At 40.3% G+C, this 19,257-nt stretch overlaps 1 protein-coding gene across 1 annotated transcript; it reads left to right on the forward strand.

Annotated features, from left to right (window-relative positions):
• The first annotated feature begins 17 nt into the window (after window positions 1-17).
• LOC135525657 (zinc finger protein ZFP2-like) lies at window positions 18-14,796 on the forward strand. The gene is made up of 4 exons (XM_064953414.1): window positions 18-633; window positions 7,087-7,712; window positions 9,724-10,153; window positions 13,352-14,796. The coding sequence occupies exons 1-4, from the start codon at window positions 231-233 to the stop codon at window positions 14,320-14,322; spliced, it is 2,430 nt and encodes an 809-aa protein (XP_064809486.1). The 5' UTR covers window positions 18-230; the 3' UTR covers window positions 14,323-14,796.
• The last annotated feature ends 4,461 nt before the right edge of the window (window positions 14,797-19,257 follow it).

The following is a 19,257-nucleotide window of genomic DNA, read 5'->3' on the forward strand; positions in this document are numbered from 1 at the left end:
TTTCAACATCAGCAACATGAAGTCAGACACCTCGGTAGCTTGTAGACAAAATAGACGAACCGATAAAGCTCTTTAGAAGTTTTCGCGTATATTAGACACTGTGTTTTAAACCCACTTCTGTCGTCTAGTTAGTTATCCGATTAAATTTCATATTTCCGATGTTATTGGTCAGCTCATGGCAATTTAGATTGCGGCTCATTCATTAGCCTAGATAGCTAATATCCACGACCATGAGTTCACTTAGCTACTCTCCTGCTAAAGAAGAGGCGGTCTGCTGGACGGAGAAAGAGGGACTGTGGCTGAACGTTGTCGTGAAAGAGGAGAAAGAAGAAGAGGCTGTTACAATACAAAAACAAGTGGAGGGTGAGGCTGTTACAGTTAAAGAAGAGGAAGACGCATTCAGAGTGAAAGAGGAGGATGTTCCAGTAAAAGCAGAGGAGGAAGAGGATGCAGTTTTTGGAGTGAAAGAGGAGGAGTGGGAGATGACTGTAACATCGAAAAAGGAAGAGGAGGGAGAAGAGGAGGAACCTGGATATCTGGGCCCGGTTTCCCAAACGCATCTTAAGGCATCCAATGGTAACGAAGAATTTAGCCATAAAATGGTTTTGGGAAACCGTGCCCTGATTAACACTAGTAAGTACTGTTTTAAAAACAGAGGCACAAACTCTGCAGTTGTTGAACTGATGTGTGGCTATAAATTAGTAAATCTACAACTGCCTTATCTGTACATTTAAATGATTCAGACCCATTGGCTTTTCCCTCGATATGTTACAGGCTTATTTTAAAACGGTTTATATATATATTTTCCAATATCAATCTACACACAATGACAAAACAAAAACAGATTTTTAGACATTATTGCAATTTTGCAAAAAACAACAACTGAAATCACATTTAATAAGTATTCAGACCCTTTCCTCAGTACTTTTATGGCAGCAATTACAGCCTTGAGGCTTCTTGGGTAAGATACTACAAGCTTGGCACACTTTGGGGACTGTCTCCCATTGTTCTCTGCATAGAACAAAGTCTTGTCCCGGAGCCACTCCTGCGTTGTCTTGGCTGTGTGCTGAGAGTCGTTGTCCTGTTGGAAGGTGAACCTTCGCCCCAGTCTGAGGTTCTGAGCGCTCTGGAGAAGATATTCATCAAGGATCTCTCTCTGTACTCTGTACTTGCTCTGTTCATCTTACCCTCAATGCTGACTAGTTCCCTCAAGCCTGACTAGTCCTCCAGTCCCTGCCGCCGTAGGGATGGTGCCAGGTTTCCTCTAGACGTGATGCTTGGCATTCAGGCCAAAGAGTTTAATCAGACCAGAGAATCTTGTTTCTCTGAGAGTCAGGAAACAGGAGGCACCTAATCTCAATTTAGGGTCTAAATACTTACGTCAATAAGGTATTCATGTTTTTTATTTTAATAAATGTGCAAAAAAAAAAAGTTTTTCATGTTATCACTAGAGTGTATTGTGTGTAGATTAATGAGGAAAACATTTAATTTAATCAATTTTAGAATAAGGCTGTAACGTAATAAATGTGGAAAAGGGGGGTCTGAATACTTTCCAAATGCACTGAATATATTTATAGAAACAATGTGAACCAACACTGTATTTGTAAATCATTTATTTATAGCCATTGATTCTTGAAGAATATAACACATGCCTCATGAGCTTAGTTCAACTGTTGTACCCCATCAGAACCCCAAATAAGCTTTTTTTACTCCAATGTTTAGAAACAATGTAAATCAACACTGTATAGCCTCAACATGGTTAAAACTATAATGTTGATATCATGGATGGTCAGTCCTTGCATCCATAGGTCTGTCTATGAATTTGAGAGTAGTTACATTTCTCCAGCCCCATCCATCATCTAATTACCAAAACAGTGGTGTAATTACAGCTTTGTTATTGGTTGAACTGCAGATTGATGGATGTGGCTTTTTTTAAAGGGATTTAAACAGCAACAAAATGTCAGCCATGAGACATGGTTTGGTAAACAGCTGAGCGGCTGGAGAAATGTACAGTGAGGAAAAAATGCATTTGATCCCCTGCTGATTTAGTACATTTGCCCACTGACAAAGAAATGATCAGTCTATAATTTTAATGGTAATTTTATTTGAACAGTGAGAGACAGAATAACAACAGAAAAAAGCATATCAAAAATGTTATAAATTGATTTGCATTTTAACGAGGGAAATAATAATTTGACTCCCTCTCAATCAGAAAGATTTTTTGGCTCCCAGGTGTCTTTTTATACAGGTAACAAACTGAGATTAGGAACACACTCTTAAAGGGAGTGCTCCTAATCTCAGTTTGTTACCTGTATAAAAGACACCTGTCCACAGAAGTAATCAATCAATCAGAATCCAAACTCTCCACCATGGCCAAGACCAAAGAGCTCTCCAAGGATATCAGGGACAAGATTGTGGACCTACACAAGACTGGAATGGGCTACAAGACCATCGCCAAGCAGCTTGGTGAGAAGGTGATAACAGTTGGTGCGATTATTTGCAAATGGAAGAAACGCAAAAGAGCTGTCAATCTCCCTCGGCATGGGGCTCCGTGCAAGATCTCACCTCGTGGAGTTGCAATGATCATGAGAAAGGTGAGGAATCAGCCAAGAACTACACGGGAGGATCTTGTCAAGGCAGCTGGGACCATAGTCACCAAGAAAACATTTGGTAACACACTGAAATCCTGCAGCGCCCGCAAGGTCCCCCTGCTCAAGAAAGCACATATACATGCCCGTCTGAAGTTTGCCAATGAACATCTGAATGATTCATACAACTGGGTGAAAGTGTTGTGGTCAGTTGAGACCAAAATGGAGCTCTTTGGCATCAACTCAACTCGCCGTGTTTGGAGGATGAGGAATGCTGCCTATGACCCCAAGAACACCATCCCCACCGTCAAACATGGAGGTGGAAACATTATGCTTTGTGGGTGTTTTTCTGCTAAGGGGGCAGGACATCTTCACCGCATCAAAGGGACGATGGACGGGGACCTGTATTGTCAAATCTTGGGTGAGAACCTCCTTCCCTCAACCAGGGCATTGAAAATGGATCTTGGATGGCTATTCCAGCATGACAATGACCCAAAACACACGGCCAAGGCAACAAAGGAGTGGCTCAAGAAGAAGCACATTAAGGTCCTGGAGTGGCCTAGCCAGTCTCTGGACCTTAATCCCATAGAAAATCTGTGGAGGGAGCTGAAGGTTTGAGTTGCCAAACGTCAGCCTCGAAACCTTAATGACTTGGAGAAAATCTGCAAAGAGGAGTGGGACAAAAACCCTCCTGAGATGTGTGCAAACCTGGTGGCCAACTACAAGAACCGTCTGACCTCTGTGATTGTCAACAAGGGTTTTGCCACCAAGTACTAAGTCATGTTTTGCAGAGGGGTCAAATACTTATTTCACTCATTAAAATGCAAATAAATTTTAAACAATTTTGACATGTTTTTCTGGATATTTTTGTTGTTATTCTGTTTCTCACTGTTCAAATAAACCTACCATTAAAATTATAGACTGATCATTTCTTCGTCAGTGGGCAAACGTACAAAATCAGCAGGGGATCAAATACTTTTTCCCTCACTGTAACCACTCAGATTCATAGAGAAAGCTACTGTAGCAACCTTAACCCAAACCTAGCGACCTCGTTAAGAAGTTCAGTCCTCTTGCGTAACGGTTTTAAGGTGTTGGCATGACAACAATACTACTACAGTAGGAGAGATGATTACTAGTATGAGTTTGTAGTTGCCTTTAACCAAAGCCAGTGTGAAATAGTTACACCTTTAAAGTTCACATGTAATGTTATATATATATACAGTGCCTTGCGAAAGTATTCGGCCCCCTTGAACTTTGCGACCTTTTGCCACATTTCAGGCTTCAAACATAAAGATATAAAACTGTATTTTTTGTGAAGAATCAACAACAAGTGGGACACAATCATGAAGTGGAACGACATTTATTGGATATTTCAAACTTTTTTAACAAATCAAAAACTGAAAAATTGGGCGTGCAAAATTATTCAGCCCCTTTACTTTCAGTGCAGCAAACTCTCTCCAGAAGTTCAGTGAGGATCTCTGAATGATCCAATGTTGACCTAAATGACTAATGATGATAAATACAATCCACCTGTGTGTAATCAAGTCTCCGTATAAATGCACCTGCACTGTGATAGTCTCAGAGGTCCGTTAAAAGCGCAGAGAGCATCATGAAGAACAAGGAACACACCAGGCAGGTCCGAGATACTGTTGTGAAGAAGTTTAAAGCCGGATTTGGATACAAAAAGATTTCCCAAGCTTTAAACATCCCAAGGAGCACTGTGCAAGCGATAATTTTAACATTTTAATGAATCATCTGATCCAATGGAAACGTCATAAAATATCCCTACCTGATTACTAATTATCCCTTGGCCTTCAGCTGTGTCTGTCTGTCCAGGGCTCACTGGGGCAGGAAACTCTGACGGCCCAGAATATTTAATACAATGTTGTGAGTTCAGACCAAGTTAATCCAATGTTTCCAGTTCCTAGCAGACAGGCCATGTGTAGCCAATGTTTCCAGTTCCTAGCAGACAGGCCATGTGTAGCCAATGTTTCCAGTTCCTAGCAGACAGGCCATGTGTAGCCAATGTTTCCAGTTCCTAGCAGACAGGCCATGTGTAGCCAATGTTTCCAGTTCCTAGCAGACAGGCCATGTGTAGCCAATGTTTCCAGTTCCTAGCAGACAGGCCATGTGTAGCCAATGTTTCCAGTTCCTAGCAGACAGGCCATGTGTAGCCAATGTTTCCAGTTCATAGCAGACAGGCCACGTGTAGCCAATGTTTCCAGTTCATAGCAGACAGGCCACGTGTAGCCAATGTTTCCAGTTCCTAGCAGACAGGCCATGTGTAGCCAATGTTTCCAGTTCATAGCAGACAGGCCATGTGAAGCCAATGTTTCCAGTTCATAGCAGACAGGCCATGTGTAGCCAATGTTTCCAGTTCATAGCAGACAGGCCATGTGAAGCCAATGTTTCCAGTTCATAGCAGACAGGCCATGTGTAGCCAATGTTTCCAGTTCCTAGCAGACAGGCCATGTGTAGCCAATGTTTCCAGTTCCTAGCAGACAGGCCATGTGTAGCCAATGTTTCCAGTTCCTAGCAGACAGGCCATGTGTAGCCAATGTTTCCAGTTCATAGCAGACAGGCCATGTGTAGCCAATGTTTCCAGTTCATAGCAGACAGGCCATGTGTAGCCAATGTTTCCAGTTCATAGCAGACAGGCCATGTGAAGCCAATGTGATTTATAAGAGATTTATTTTTATCAGGATATTTTCTAACTGCAGGCTGCAATGTTTTTATTTGTTGGCTTTATGTAGGTTATTTTTACACAGTTGGCAATGGCAATAAAAGTTACTTTAAAATTGGTAGAATTTTCATTTAGATAGAAAATAGATTAACCACAAACAATGATGTTAAGATACAAGGACTAAACTCAGCAAAAAAAGAAATGTCCTCTCACTGTCAACTGTGTTTATTTTCAGCAAACTTAACATGTGTAAATATTTGTATGAACATAACAAGATTCAACAACTGAGAGATAAACTAAACAAGTTCCACAGACATGTGACTAACAGAAATGCAATAATGTGTCCCTGAACAAAGGGGGGGGGGTCAAAATCAAAAGTAACAGTCAGTATCTGGTGTGTCCACCAGCTGCATTAAGTACTGCAGTGCATCTCCTCCTCATGGACTGCACCAGATCTGCCAGTTCTTGCTGTGAGATGTTACCGCACTCTTCCACCAAGTCACCTGCAAGTTTCCAGACATTTCTGTGGGGAATGGCCCAAGCCCTCACCCTCCGATCCAACAGGTCCCAGACATGCTCAATGGGATTGTGAACTGGCCTCTTCGCTTGCCATGGCAGAACACTGACATTCCTGTCTTGTGGGAAATCACCCACAGTACGAGCAGTGTGGCTGCTGGCATTGTCATGCTGTAGGGTCATGTCAGGATGAGCCTGCAGGAAGGGTACCACATGAGGGAGGAGAATGTCTTCTCTGTAATGCACAGCGTTGATATTGTCTGCAATGACAACAAGCTCAGTCCAATGATGCTGTGACACACCGCCCCAGACCATGACGGACCCTCCACCTCCAAATCGATCCTGCTCCAGAATACAGGCCTCGGTGTAACGCCCATTCCTTCGATGAAAAACGCAAATCCGACCATCGCCCCTGGTGAGACAAAACCGCGACTCATCAGCGAAGAGCACTGTTTGCCAGTCGTGCCTGGTCCAGCGACGGTAGGTTTCTTCCCATAGGCGACGTTGTTGCCAGTGATGTCTTGTGAGGACCTGCCTTACAACATGCGTACAAGCCCTCAGATTACCCTTGATTACAGCTCCGGTTAGTTCTACGGTTGTTTGATTTTTTTCCTCATTACCAGATATACTACATCCATAACTAGTGGTTTCCTCATTACCAGATATACTACATCCATAACTAGTGGTTTCCTCATTACCAGATATACTACATCCATAACTAGTGGTTTCCTCATTACCAGATATACTACATCCATAACTAGTGGTTTCCTCATTACCAGATATACTACATCCATAACTAGTGGTTTCCTCATTAGCAGATATACTACATCCATAACTAGTGGTTTCTTCATTACCAGATATACTACATCCATAACTAGTGGTTTCCTCATTACCAGATATACTACATCCATAACTAGTGGTTTCCTCATTACCAGATATGCTACATCCATAACTAGTGGTTTCCTCATTACCAGATATACTACATCCATAACTAGTGGTTTCCTCATTACCAGATATGCTACATCCATAACTAGTGGTTTCCTCATTAGCAGATATACTACATACATAACTAGCGGTTTCCTCATAACCAGATATACTACATCCATAACCAAATTGTGTGTGCATCGGCCCTCGTGGCAAAATTTTAGCAAACACAGAATGGGGTCTATATTGGTGATCAAAGTTGTCTGGCACACTGCTTAGGATTTTTAAAAACTTATTTCTAGCCGACAATCATCCACTTTACTACTAAGGTGGAAAAAAATATTCTGTCTGGCTTTGTTTTTGTTGTTCACACAGGAGAGAGACATGACGATCGTGGATCCTCTGGGGAGCCTCAACAACATCATGAAGCTGAAGAGGAGAGTTTTTCCGCATCAGAACATCTCAAGAAACAGAAGCGGAAACGCACAGGGAAGAAACCTCAACGCTGCTCTGACTGTGGGAAGAGATTCACCTCTTCAGCAGACCTCAAAAGACATCAGAGAATCCATACAGGAGAGAAACCTTATAGCTGTGATCAATGTGGGAAGAGATTTACTGATCTAAGCAGCCTGAAAAGACACCAGAGAATTCACACAGGAGAGAAACCTTATAGCTGCACTGACTGTGGGAAGAGTTTTAATGTTCCAAGCAGCCTGAAAACGCACCAAAGAATTCACACGGGAGAGAAACCTTATAGCTGTGATCAATGTGGGAAGAGTTTTGTTTCATCTAGCCAGCTGACTGTACACCAGAGAACACACACAGGAGAGAAATGTTATAGCTGTGATCAATGTGGGAAGAGTTTTGTTTCATCTAGCCAGCTGACTGCACACCAGAGAACACACACAGGAGAGAAATCGTATAGCTGTGATCAATGTGGGAAGAGATACTCTGGTAAAAGGTCTCTGATTAGACATCAGAAAATACATGAAGGAGTTGTTCCATGATAACAATAAAATGTCACAATGTAGAACCCTAAATGTTTGCCCCCTGATCTATTGATTTCATCATGACATGGATAGTATTCTAATGATGTCACAATGTAGAATGTTTTAACATTGTAGTAGAAGTATTTTAATGATGTCATAATGTAGAACCCTAAACGTTTGCCCCCCCCTGTTCTATTGATGGATATTAGCCTCATCAGGGGAAAAATCCAGATCCTGAAATGAAAGAGTACTATTTATGTGATGAACAAAAAGTGTTGCGTTACACTTATCTCGTCGGTGATCCACTTGAATCAAAATGCAACACTTCAAAATGTAGCGAGCTGTTTACCACAGGTTGTCCTCTAACCAGTGATGTACACATTAAACCCAGATTCCATGTGGTTTTAGAGCTGTTCGTTTAATCAGGATGTGCAACCTCATCTCCTCCCTCTCGCGCAATTGATTTCAAAGTGATTTCAATATGAGTGAAGTAAGTGTTGCATTTCTCTTCGTTCTGGGGACCTCTACATTTAAATGCATCACTCTGAAATGTAGCTGACTGTCTTCTGCAGATTATCTAACCAGTGAGATAAAAGATTTTAAAATTCCAAAAGATATCTCCCATTTCCATGTGGTATTTTAGTTGTTAGTTTCAACAGCAGTTTCAACCTGATTTCCCCCCAATATATTTATTGCCAGTTGTCAAAACAGCGTTTTTGGTGCTTATAAGGAGCTCGTTTGTCCAACTTTTGACTGGTACTGTATGTCTGAAAGATATCAAATCTAATTGTATTATGTTTATTTGTCACATGCGCCGAATACAACAGTGAAATGCTTATATTTCGATGCCCTCACAACATTCAGACATTTGTGTTACTGTCGTCAATAAAAAGTCCTCACAAACAGGCGTCTTCTCCCTTCGGACAACAACAACACTCTGACCTGAGTGGGCGGGTGTAGTGTCCGGATGCGCATTTCGAAGCGCTCTGATTGGTTGGGAATTGCAGGGCTATGATGGGTGAGGGATAATTTAGGTAGGCTGAGCAGCCAATCTAACGGGATATAGGGGAAACTGAAGGGACTGTGAGGGGACGTTAGGGGAAACTGAAGGGACTGTGAGGGGACATTAGGGGAAACTGAAGGGACTGTGAGGGGACGTGAGGTAGAGAGGAGAGGAGCAGGATGTACTTTTTACTCACTACCAAATATGGCGATGAGAGGAAGCCCAGTGAAAGATGAGTGGGAGATGATAGAGTGAAATGGATTTTGTCCAACATTCTGCACATTTTCTCATCGATGAAACGTTTGATCTAAATACATTTTTCTGTTTCCATAACTAGAATCTGCAACAAACAGAGTGGACTACGTTTTGCGTTAAAATGGCGCTAAAAGGAGAGCAAGAGCGAATTGAGTTATTGCACGACCACACTTTACGCAGTGGGAGAAGATATGAGATGGATTCTGGCCATATGAACTCGGTAGCACAGAGTATATCAATTTGACATTGCAAAATTGTGCATTGTGGGTAGAAATAAATTAATAAATATGTAATAACGCAAAAACATAACTGTTTGTACTTAATAGATAACCAGATCGTGATTACAACTAAGTTACTAACTCTTTAACCACACTGTGTTGTTTCATTTGTGTGTAAAAAAAAATCATGCTTCCTACCCTTCAACTTGTCTGAAAATAAAATAGATACATTTTACTCAACTGCGTTTCCCACTCCAGTCAGCAGATGGCGGTCTGAAACTAAGGCGATGCTGCTGGTGTGACGTATAATCTAGTGGACGGAACGCTTCTTTCAACCCCGACTCATCAGCGGCAACAGTTAGTCAGGCAACTCCGTAGCTTGCTAGACAAAATAGACGAACCAATAAAGCTCTTTCGACGGGTTCGCGTAGCCACTGTATTTTAAACCCACTTCTGTCGTCTGGTTAGTTATCCGATTTAATTTCATATTTACGGTGTTGTTATTAGTCAGCTAGCGGGCTGGTTAAGTTAGCATTAGCCTAGCTAGCTAACATCTCTGACCATGAGTTCACTAAGCTACTCTCCTCCTGTTAAAGAAGAGGTCTGCTGGACGGAGAAAGAGGATCTTGTGAAAGAGGAGGAGGAAGAGGAGGATGTTACAATACAAAAACAAGTAGAGGGTGAGACTGTTACCGTGAAAGAAGAAGAGAAAGACGTTTCCGTTAAAGAAGAGGAAGACGCGTTCAGAGTGAAAGAGGAAGTTGCAGTAAAAGAAGAGGAGGAAGAGAAAGAGGAGGATGCCGTGTTTGGAGTGAAGGAAGGAGAGATGACTGTCACACAGAAAAAGGAGGAAGAAGAGGAGGAAACTGCATATCTGGGCCCGGTTTCCCTAACGCATCTTATTAAGGTGTCCGATGGTTGTAATGATGAACTTAGCTGTAAAATGGTTTTGAGAAACCGTTCCTCGATTTACACTAGTAAGTACTGTCTTAAAAACAGAGGCACAAACTTTGCAGTTGTTGAACTGATGAGTGGTGTTAAAGGGGAAATATGCAATTGCTACATCCATATTTTCACTTTTAAATTATTGATGTATAGCCAGTGGTCAGTCCTTGCATCCATAGGTTTAAACATCTTGGAATAACAGTTATAAGGCGTTGGCTTGACAGTCGCTGGACCCAGGTTTGAGTTCAGCTCAGGGCCTCCCCCTGAATTCACTACACTATGAATACAAGGACTGGCCATCCATGATGTCATAATGAAAGTTTAACCAGGTTTTTAGGCTATATAGTATATTCTAGAATTCATCCATGATGTCATAAGGATAGTTTAACCAGGTTTCTAGGCTATATAGTATATTCTAGAATTAATCCATGATGTCATAATGAGGCTATACAGTGTTGGTTTACAAACAATGGAGTTATACGAGCTTAGTTGCACAGGTAGAAATAACATCAGTTGCACAGGTAGAAATAACATCAAATAGATTTCTGTTTTCTTGCATTAAAATCACCGGAGTGGCCCCTGGATGAGTGTTTTCTTGTTTGCTTATGGCCCTATACAACGCGTTGAGTGTGGTGTTAGTGCCAGCATTAGTTTGTGGTGGTAAATAGACAGCTAAGAAAAATACAGATGTAAACTCACTTGGTAAATAGTCTGGTCTACACATACAATGAGGTATTCAACTCAGGTGAGCAGAACCTCAAGAGGTTATAATTTAGTGGAGATGGTACACCATACAAATACACAACACTTAAAAAAAACTTTATTTAACTAGGCAAGATGTTTATCTTGACAGCTCAGGGATTGGATCTAGCAACCTTTCGGTTACTGGCCCAACGCTCTAACCACTAGGATACCTTCCGCCCCATCAGATCCTTTGAGTAACTTTGGTTATGATATGAACAAATTCATCTAACCTGAAAGCATATTTTTTTAAATTTAATGTCCATGGTCTTTTAATGTAATGTCCATGGTCTTTTAATTTAATGTCCATGGTCTCTTCATTACAAAAGTCCTAATCTTAAAAACTGGGGTGGCAGGGTAGGCTAGTGGTTAGAGCGTTGGACTAGTAACCAGAAGGTTGCAAATTCAAATCACCCATCCTGACAAGGTTCAAATCAGTGGTTCTGCCGCTGAACAGGCAGTTAACCCACTGTTCCCCCGTTCCTAGGCCAGTTAACCCACTGTTCCTAGGCCAGTTAACCCACTGTTCCTAGGCCAGTTAACCCACTGTCTATAGGCCAGTTAACCCACTGTTCCTAGGCCAGTTAACCCACTGTTCCTAGGCCAGTTAACCCACTGTTTATAGGCCAGTTAACCCACTGTTCCTAGGCCAGTTAACCCACTGTTCCTAGGCCAGTTAACCCACTGTTCCTAGGCCAGTTAACCCACTGTTTATAGGCCAGTTAACCCACTGTTCCTAGGCCAGTTAACCCACTGTTCCTAGGCCAGTTAACCCACTGTTCCAAGACCAGTTAACCCACTGTTCCTAGGCCGTCATTGAAAATAAGAATTTGTAACTGACTTGCCTAGTTAAATAAAGGTGAAATAAAAAATATATACACCTAGGTCTAGATATTGTTTTGACCTTCTTGTGTTTTAGGTTTTTCCTAATTGTAATCTACTTGAAGTTAATAAAGTATTTTATTGTTGACATCTTTGTTTTTTTAGGCCTCACTGCTTTATCACATGGCCACATTCTCATGTTCCAATGTGAATTCTTTAAGAGATGGGCGGGTCTAAGGCTCGAGAGGGTGTGAAAGATGATAAATGGGCGTGAACAAAGAGCAGCACTGAAGATATACAACAATAGACAATGTAGTAATGATAATGGTTTGCCAAATGGGGGAACTTGGTGAGATAAATACTGTTAATGGTTTGCATAATGGGGGAACTTGGTGAGATAAATACTGTTAATGGTTTGCATAATGGGGGAACCTGGTGAGATAAATATTGTTAATGGTTTGCCCAATGGGGGAACCTGGTGAGATAAATACTGTTCATGGTTTGCCTAATGGGGGAACCTGGTGAGATAAATACTGTTAATGGTTTGCCTAATGAGGGAACCTGGTGAGATAAATACTGTTAATGGTTTGCCTAATGGGGGAACCTGGTGAGATAAATATTGTTAATGGTTTGCCCAATGGGGGAACCTGGTGAGATAAATATTGTTAATGGTTTGCCCAATGGGGAACCTGGTGAGATAAATATTGTTAATGGTTTGCCCAATGGGGGAACCTGGTGAGATAAATATTGTTAATGGTTTGCCCAATGGGGGAACCTGGTGAGATAAATATTGTTAATGGTTTGCCCAATGGGGGAACTTGGTGAGATAAATATTGTTAATGGTTTGCCTAATGGGGGAACCTGGTGAGATAAATACTGTTAATGTTTTGCCTAATGGGGGAACCTGGTGATATAATGTTCAGAGAATCCGTTTAGGCAATTTGGTGAAAGTATTCCTTTTCTAAATATATGTTTCCCAATGATTAATGTAGAGCAAGTGTGAAAATCACAGAAACCTTTGGAATGCCCTTTTGTCCTGAATGGGATTCTAAGGGTAATTTAAAATCTACATTACTTCCTCATGTTTCTTCCAACTACAGTTTATGATACGCCATGTAGAAGCTCTCAGTCATTACTTCCTCATGTTTCCTCCAACTACAGTTTATGATACCATTTAGAAGCTCTGAGTCATTACTTCCTCATGTTTCCTCCAACTACAGTTTATGATACCATTTAGAAGCTCTGAGTCATTACTTTCTCATGTCTCCTCCAACTACAGTTTATGATACGCCATTTAGAAGCTCAGTCTGTACTTTTATCCAATGTAAACAATAAAAAAAACACAATTTAAAAGGTTGCTACATAAGACTGAATAGAGACGGCGGGTCACATATTTGGTTGTGAAAGTTGCAAAATACCTATTTTGGATGCAGAAGTTGTTAGCTTGAATGCTAAACGCTCATTGACAGGCTGGTAGGAAAGCTAGCCAAAGAGCATTTTACTGGTTGAATTTGTTTTTTTTTTTAAAGTATAAAACAGTTGATTTGCAGCAATGACACAAACATTATATATATATATATAACTTAACATTACCTTAGCTCAAATAAACAATGGATTTCTGCTGTTGTGGGCCTTTAACCACCTGCCTGACTTTGTCGTTCACACAGAAGAGAGACAAGACTACCGTGGGTCCTCTGGGGAGCCCCAATTACATCATGAAGCTGACGAGGCAGAGACGAGTCTCTCCACTTCAGAACATCTCAAATTCCAGCAGAGACCCACAGGAATGAAACCTCACCACTGCTCTGTCTGCGGGAATAGTTACGCAAGATCAGATTCACTAAAAGCACACCAGAGAATTCACACTGGAGAGAAACCTTACAGCTGTTCTCAATGTGGGAAGAGTTTTACTACATCTAGCCGCCTGACTATACACCAGAGAACACACACAGGAGAGAAACCTTTCCACTGCTCTGACTGTGGGAAGAGTTACTCAAGATCAGAGTCACTAAAAGCACACCAGAGAATTCACACTGGAGAGAAACCTTATAGCTGTTATCAATGTGGGAAGGGTTTTACTACATTGTGCAAGCTGACTATACACCAGAGAACACACATGGGAGAGAAATCTTTCCACTGCACAGACTGTGGGAAGCGTTTTCTGATATCAGGACATTTAAAATCACACCAGAGAATACACACAGGAGAGAAGCCTTATAGCTGTGATCAATGTGGGAAGAATTTTAGTCACTTAAGCAGCCTGATAGTTCACCAGAGAACACACACAGGAGAGAAACCTTATAGCTGTGATCAATGTGGGAAGAGTTTTACTCAGTCTAGTCAGCTGACTAGGCACCAGAGAACACACACAGGAGAGAAATATTTTAGCTGTGATCAATGTGGGAAGACTTTTACTGAGCCTGGTAACTTGACTAAGCATCAGAGAACACACACAGGAGATAAACCATATAGCTGTGATCAATGTGGGAAGAGATTTACTGAGTCTGGTAACTTGACTAAGCACCAGAGAAGACACACAGGAGAGAAGTCACATAGTTGTGATCAATGTGACAAGAGATACTCTGATAATCGATCTCTTATTAAACATCAGAAAATACATGAAGGAGTTGTTTCATGATATCAATGAAATAATGTTACAATGTAGAATGTTTTAACATTGTAGTAGGAGTATTTTAATGATGTCACAATGTAGAATGTTTTAACATTGTAGTAGGAGTATTTTAATGATGTCACAATGTAGAATGTTTTAACATTGTAGTAGGAGTATTTTAATGATGTTTTAACATTGTAGTAGGAGTATTTTAATGATGTTTTAACATTGTAGTAGGAGTATTTTAATGATGTTTTAACACTGTAGTAGGAGTATCTTAATGATGTCACAGTGTAGAACCCTAAACGTTTGTCCCCTGTTCTATTGATTTCAGCATGATATGGATATTAGCCTCATCAGGGGAAAAATCCAGGTTCTGAATTGAAAGAGTACTATTTATTTGATTAACAAAAAAAGGAGTTGTTACCACATTGGCATTGCACTATTTTTGCTTTATTAATCCTCTTATGTTTTGTTGTGTAGTAAATATTTCCGTTTTTATTTCCATTGTTTTTATTTGTCCATGTCTGAAATGTGCTATATATCTAACTCTTGATATATATTTTCAAATTGCAAAACAGATTAACCGACTTCAATGAATCCAGTGCATTATTGTTGAAAAGGAAAAATGTTGAAATCAACAATATGTCAAAGGATTCAATTCCTGAAAACTGAAACAAATATATCAATCCCACTTTTCCAGCCTGCTGAAGGCGTGGTGGAGTGGTAAACACCACCCCGGGCTCTACCAGGGGCTTGAGGTGGTCTCCCACAGCTCTGCTTATGTCATGTTCTGTGGCCTTGCCGTTCCATTTCTTGACTGCCCCTGCAACACAGAAAGAAACACATTTAATAATATTATATAAGACACTCAAAGTAATGGATATGGAGCATCTACAGCCTCAGTTACACCTGGCACCTAAATGTGACTTCTGTCATCCGATCACTTCAAGCTGAATTAGGTTTAGATCTACCAGGATGGGCGTTCTGTTCGGAATTTGAGTCTTGAATTTGAGTCAACCCCTTTAAACAGTGCTTTCTGGACTGTTTTTCGAAATTCTTTCGATTTTTTTTTTGTCAATTACACATGTGTAAGAACTGTATGAATATACTTTTGTCCAATTTTATTATCATTATTTTTTTAACTTGTGCATAAGGCATATGTTTTGTCCCTTTGCAATATGATTTCATAGGAGGTCAAAAGTAAAAAATAGCAGAAATTCTGAAAAAACTTCACACACCCTTAAAAAAGTGCTTTCTGGACAGTTTTTCAAAATTCTTTCGATTTTTGTGTCAATTACACATGTATAAGAACTGTATCAACATACTTTATCATATTTTATTACATTTATCATCATCATTTTTAAAAAACTTGTGCATAAGGCATATGGTTTCTCCATTTGCAATATGATTTCATAGGAAGTCAAAAGTCACTCTTTTTGGGGCCAAATGCCATAAGAAATTTGACATGATCAAAAATACTGCAGAAATGCAAAATTGACTGGCCTGATGAACACAGGATGGCCGGGCAGTGATAGTTGTTCCTTTCCATCACTCGTTGTGTTGATTTCATCATGTCCATTTGGTGATGTTTTTTTCACTATAGAATCATATTGCAAATGCACGTGCATTTGCAATATGTTTCAATGGGCATTTACCATCACAAATTTGTCGTGCTCAAAAATCCTGCAGGAATGCGAAATTGACTGGCCCGATGAACTCGGGATGGCTGGGCAGTGATTGTAGTTCCTCTCCATCGCTTGTTAGGGTTGATTTCAGAATGTCACTTTGGTGATGGTACCATTTCATAGGCTTTTGGTTACCTTTTTGTAAAGTGCTTGGTGACGCCAAATGTCCTTCTGACATGGTCCAATCAAGCTCTCTTGAACTAGCAAGGGCTGTGGATCTAGTAGGTGTCCTTAGACACATTACAGGACTACAGAAGTGAGGGTTACTATGGAGAACTATGGAAGGAGGTTGAAGAGATTGCAGAGTACTGCAAAATAAGTGTACAAACAGTGTATAAAAGACAGGCTAAAACAAGCTTAAGATTTTACAACTCATTGATGATGAGCACTGTAGGACAGAAAAATAGTGACCAAAGTGATGGTGAGAGCTTCCAAAGAGCTGTCTTTTTTTATCAGGTGCTTGACAGTCTCACAGCTGAGTTGCAGAGGTGTTTTTCAAAAAATAATTGTGAGATAATGCAAAGGGTCCAGTCTCTCAACCCAAAGAGGACAACATTATTGAATGAGGAGCCTCTGTTTGGAGCCTCTGTTTGTCTTTGCTCAGGCCTTTGAGTCAGATTTAGAGGACCTCAAACACGAGGTTCATCAAAACCAAGCGGCTTCTTGATAGGAGAGAGAAAAGTGGAAGGGACAGACCGTCTCCTCTCCTTGACTTTGTTGTGTTTCTAGAACCTTCTAAAAAGGTCTTCCATGAGCTATTTCGACTCTGTAAGATTTCTGTTGTAACACCGGTCAGCAGTGCTTCTTGTGAGAGAAGCGTCTCAGCTTTAAAACGGATTAATATCCACATCAGGACAACAATGGTTGATGACAGGTTAAGTCAGCTCAGAATTCTCCGTGTTGAGTCAAGGAGGGCATGCTCCCCTCAACATGGACGAGTTTGTGAAACATTTTGCCAGTTCTCACCAGAACCACAGAATGATGCTGTTTTTAAATCTACCAGGGATAATTAGGCACTGAGGCGGTCCCTCTGGTCGTGATTAAAAACCTGCACCGTGTACTAGCTAGTGCACTGACATTCTAAAACGATACATCCAAAGGGTATCATGCCACACAGATTTAATTTGGTTTGATTAGGCCAATTCCAAAACGTTTCTTTGTCATTAGTTAACATAATATATGAGCATAAATATGATACTGTAAGTTTGTAATATTGATGGGCACCAAAATTATTTTTATTTTTTCAAGTCGATTTCTACTTGGTACCTGGTATGTCAAATTGCAGTGTTTTTTTGTTGTTGTTGTAAATTTAAATTTAAATATATTTGTAAATAAACTAACACACAAATGCCATGTTATCTCCATGGTGCTTGAGCTTTATTTTCTGAAAATATTTTGGATGTTCAACACCTATAGACCCAGATGATCTATTCATGAAAACAGACCCAAGTCTCCCCTGTGTGTGTGTGTGTGTGTGTGTCATATTAAATCAAATCAAATCAAATTTTATTTGTCACATACACATGGTTAGCAGATGTTAATGCGAGTGTAGCGAAATGCTTGTGCTTCTAGTTCCGACAAAGCAGTAATAACCAACAAGTAATCTAACTAACAATTCCAAAAATACTGTCTTATACACAAGTGTAAGGGGATAAAGAATATGGTGGCTGCTGCCAACACACTGACTCAACTCCAGCCACTTTAATAATGGAAATTGATGGGAAATGATGTAAAATATATCACTAGCCACTTTAAACAATGCTACCTAATATAATGTTTACATACCCTACATTATTCATCTCATATGTATACGTATATACTGTACTCTATATCATCGACTGCATCCTTATGTAATACATGTATCACTAGCCACTTTAACTATGCCACTTTGTTTACATACTCATCTCATATGTATATACTGTACTCGATACCATCTACTGTATCTTGCCTATGCTGCTCTGTACCATCACTCATTCATATATCTTTATGTACATATTCTTTATCCCCTTACACTTGTGTATAAGACAGTATTTTTGGAATTGTTAGTTAGATTACTTGTTGGTTATTACTGCATTGTCGGAACTAGAAGCACAAGCATTTCGCTACACTCGCATTAACATCTGCTAACCATGTGTATGTGACAAATAAAATTTGATTTGATTTAATATGACACACACACACACACACACACACGCACACACACACACAGGGGAGACTTGGGTCTGTTTTCATGAATAGATCATCTGGTGTTGAACATCCAAAATATTTTCAGAAAATAAAGCTCAAGCACCATGGAGATAACATGGCATTTGTGTGTTAGTTTATTTGCAAATACATTTAAATTTAAATTTACAACAACAACAAAAAAAACACTGCAATTTGACATACCAGGTACCAAGTAGAAATCGACTTGAAAAAATAAAAATAATTTTGGTGCCCATCAATATTACAAACTTACAGTATCATATTTATGCTCATATATTATGTTAACTAATGACAAAGAAACGTTTTGGAATTGGCCTAATCAAACCAAATTAAATCTGTGTGGCATGATACCCTTTGGATGTATCATTTTAGAATGTCAGTGCACTAGCTAGTACACGGTGCAGGTTTTTAATCACGACCAGAGGGACCGCCTCAGTGCCTAATTATCCCTGGTAGATTTAAAAACAGCATCATTCTGTGGTTCTGGTGAGAACTGGCAAAATGTTTCACAAACTCGTCCATGTTGAGGGGAGCATGCCCTCCTTGACTCAACACGGAGAATTCTGAGCTGACTTAACCTGTCATCAACCATTGTTGTCCTGATGTGGATATTAATCCGTTTTAAAGCTGAGAAGCTTCTCTCACAAGAAGCACTGCTGACCGGTGTTACAACAGAAATCTTACAGAGTCGAAATAGCTCATGGAAGACCTTTTTAGAAGGTTCTAGAAACACAACAAAGTCAACTAGAGGAGACGGTCTGTCCCTTCCACTTTTCTCTCTCCTATCAAGAAGCCGCTTGGTTTTGATGAACCTCGTGTTTGAGGTCCTCTAAATCTGACTCAAAGGTCTGAGCAAAGGCAAACAGAGGCTCCAAACAGAGGTTCCTCATTCAATAATGTTGTCCTCTTTGGGTTGAGAGACTGGACCCTTTGCATTATCTCACAATTCTTTTTTGAAAAACACCTCTGAAACTCAGCTATGAGACTGTCAAGCACCTGATAAAAAAAGACAGCTCTTTGGAAGCTCTCACCATCACTTTGGTCACTATTTTTCTGTCCTACAGTGCTC

The sequence above is a fragment of the Oncorhynchus masou genome, chromosome 5 (assembly GCF_036934945.1).
Source record: "Oncorhynchus masou masou isolate Uvic2021 chromosome 5, UVic_Omas_1.1, whole genome shotgun sequence".
NCBI classification, from domain to species: Eukaryota; Metazoa; Chordata; class Actinopteri; order Salmoniformes; family Salmonidae; genus Oncorhynchus; species Oncorhynchus masou.

Excerpts from the sequence above, each read along its gene's own strand:
- LOC135525657 (XM_064953414.1), top strand. The coding sequence starts at position 231 with ATGAGTTCACTTAGCTACTCTCCTGCTAAAGAAGAGGCGGTCTGCTGG. Across the intron at positions 634-7,086 it reads CCGTGCCCTGATTAACACTA|GAGAGAGACATGACGATCGT; the intron begins GTAAGTACTGTT and ends TTGTTCACACAG. Across the intron at positions 10,154-13,351 it reads CCGTTCCTCGATTTACACTA|AAGAGAGACAAGACTACCGT; the intron begins GTAAGTACTGTC and ends TCGTTCACACAG.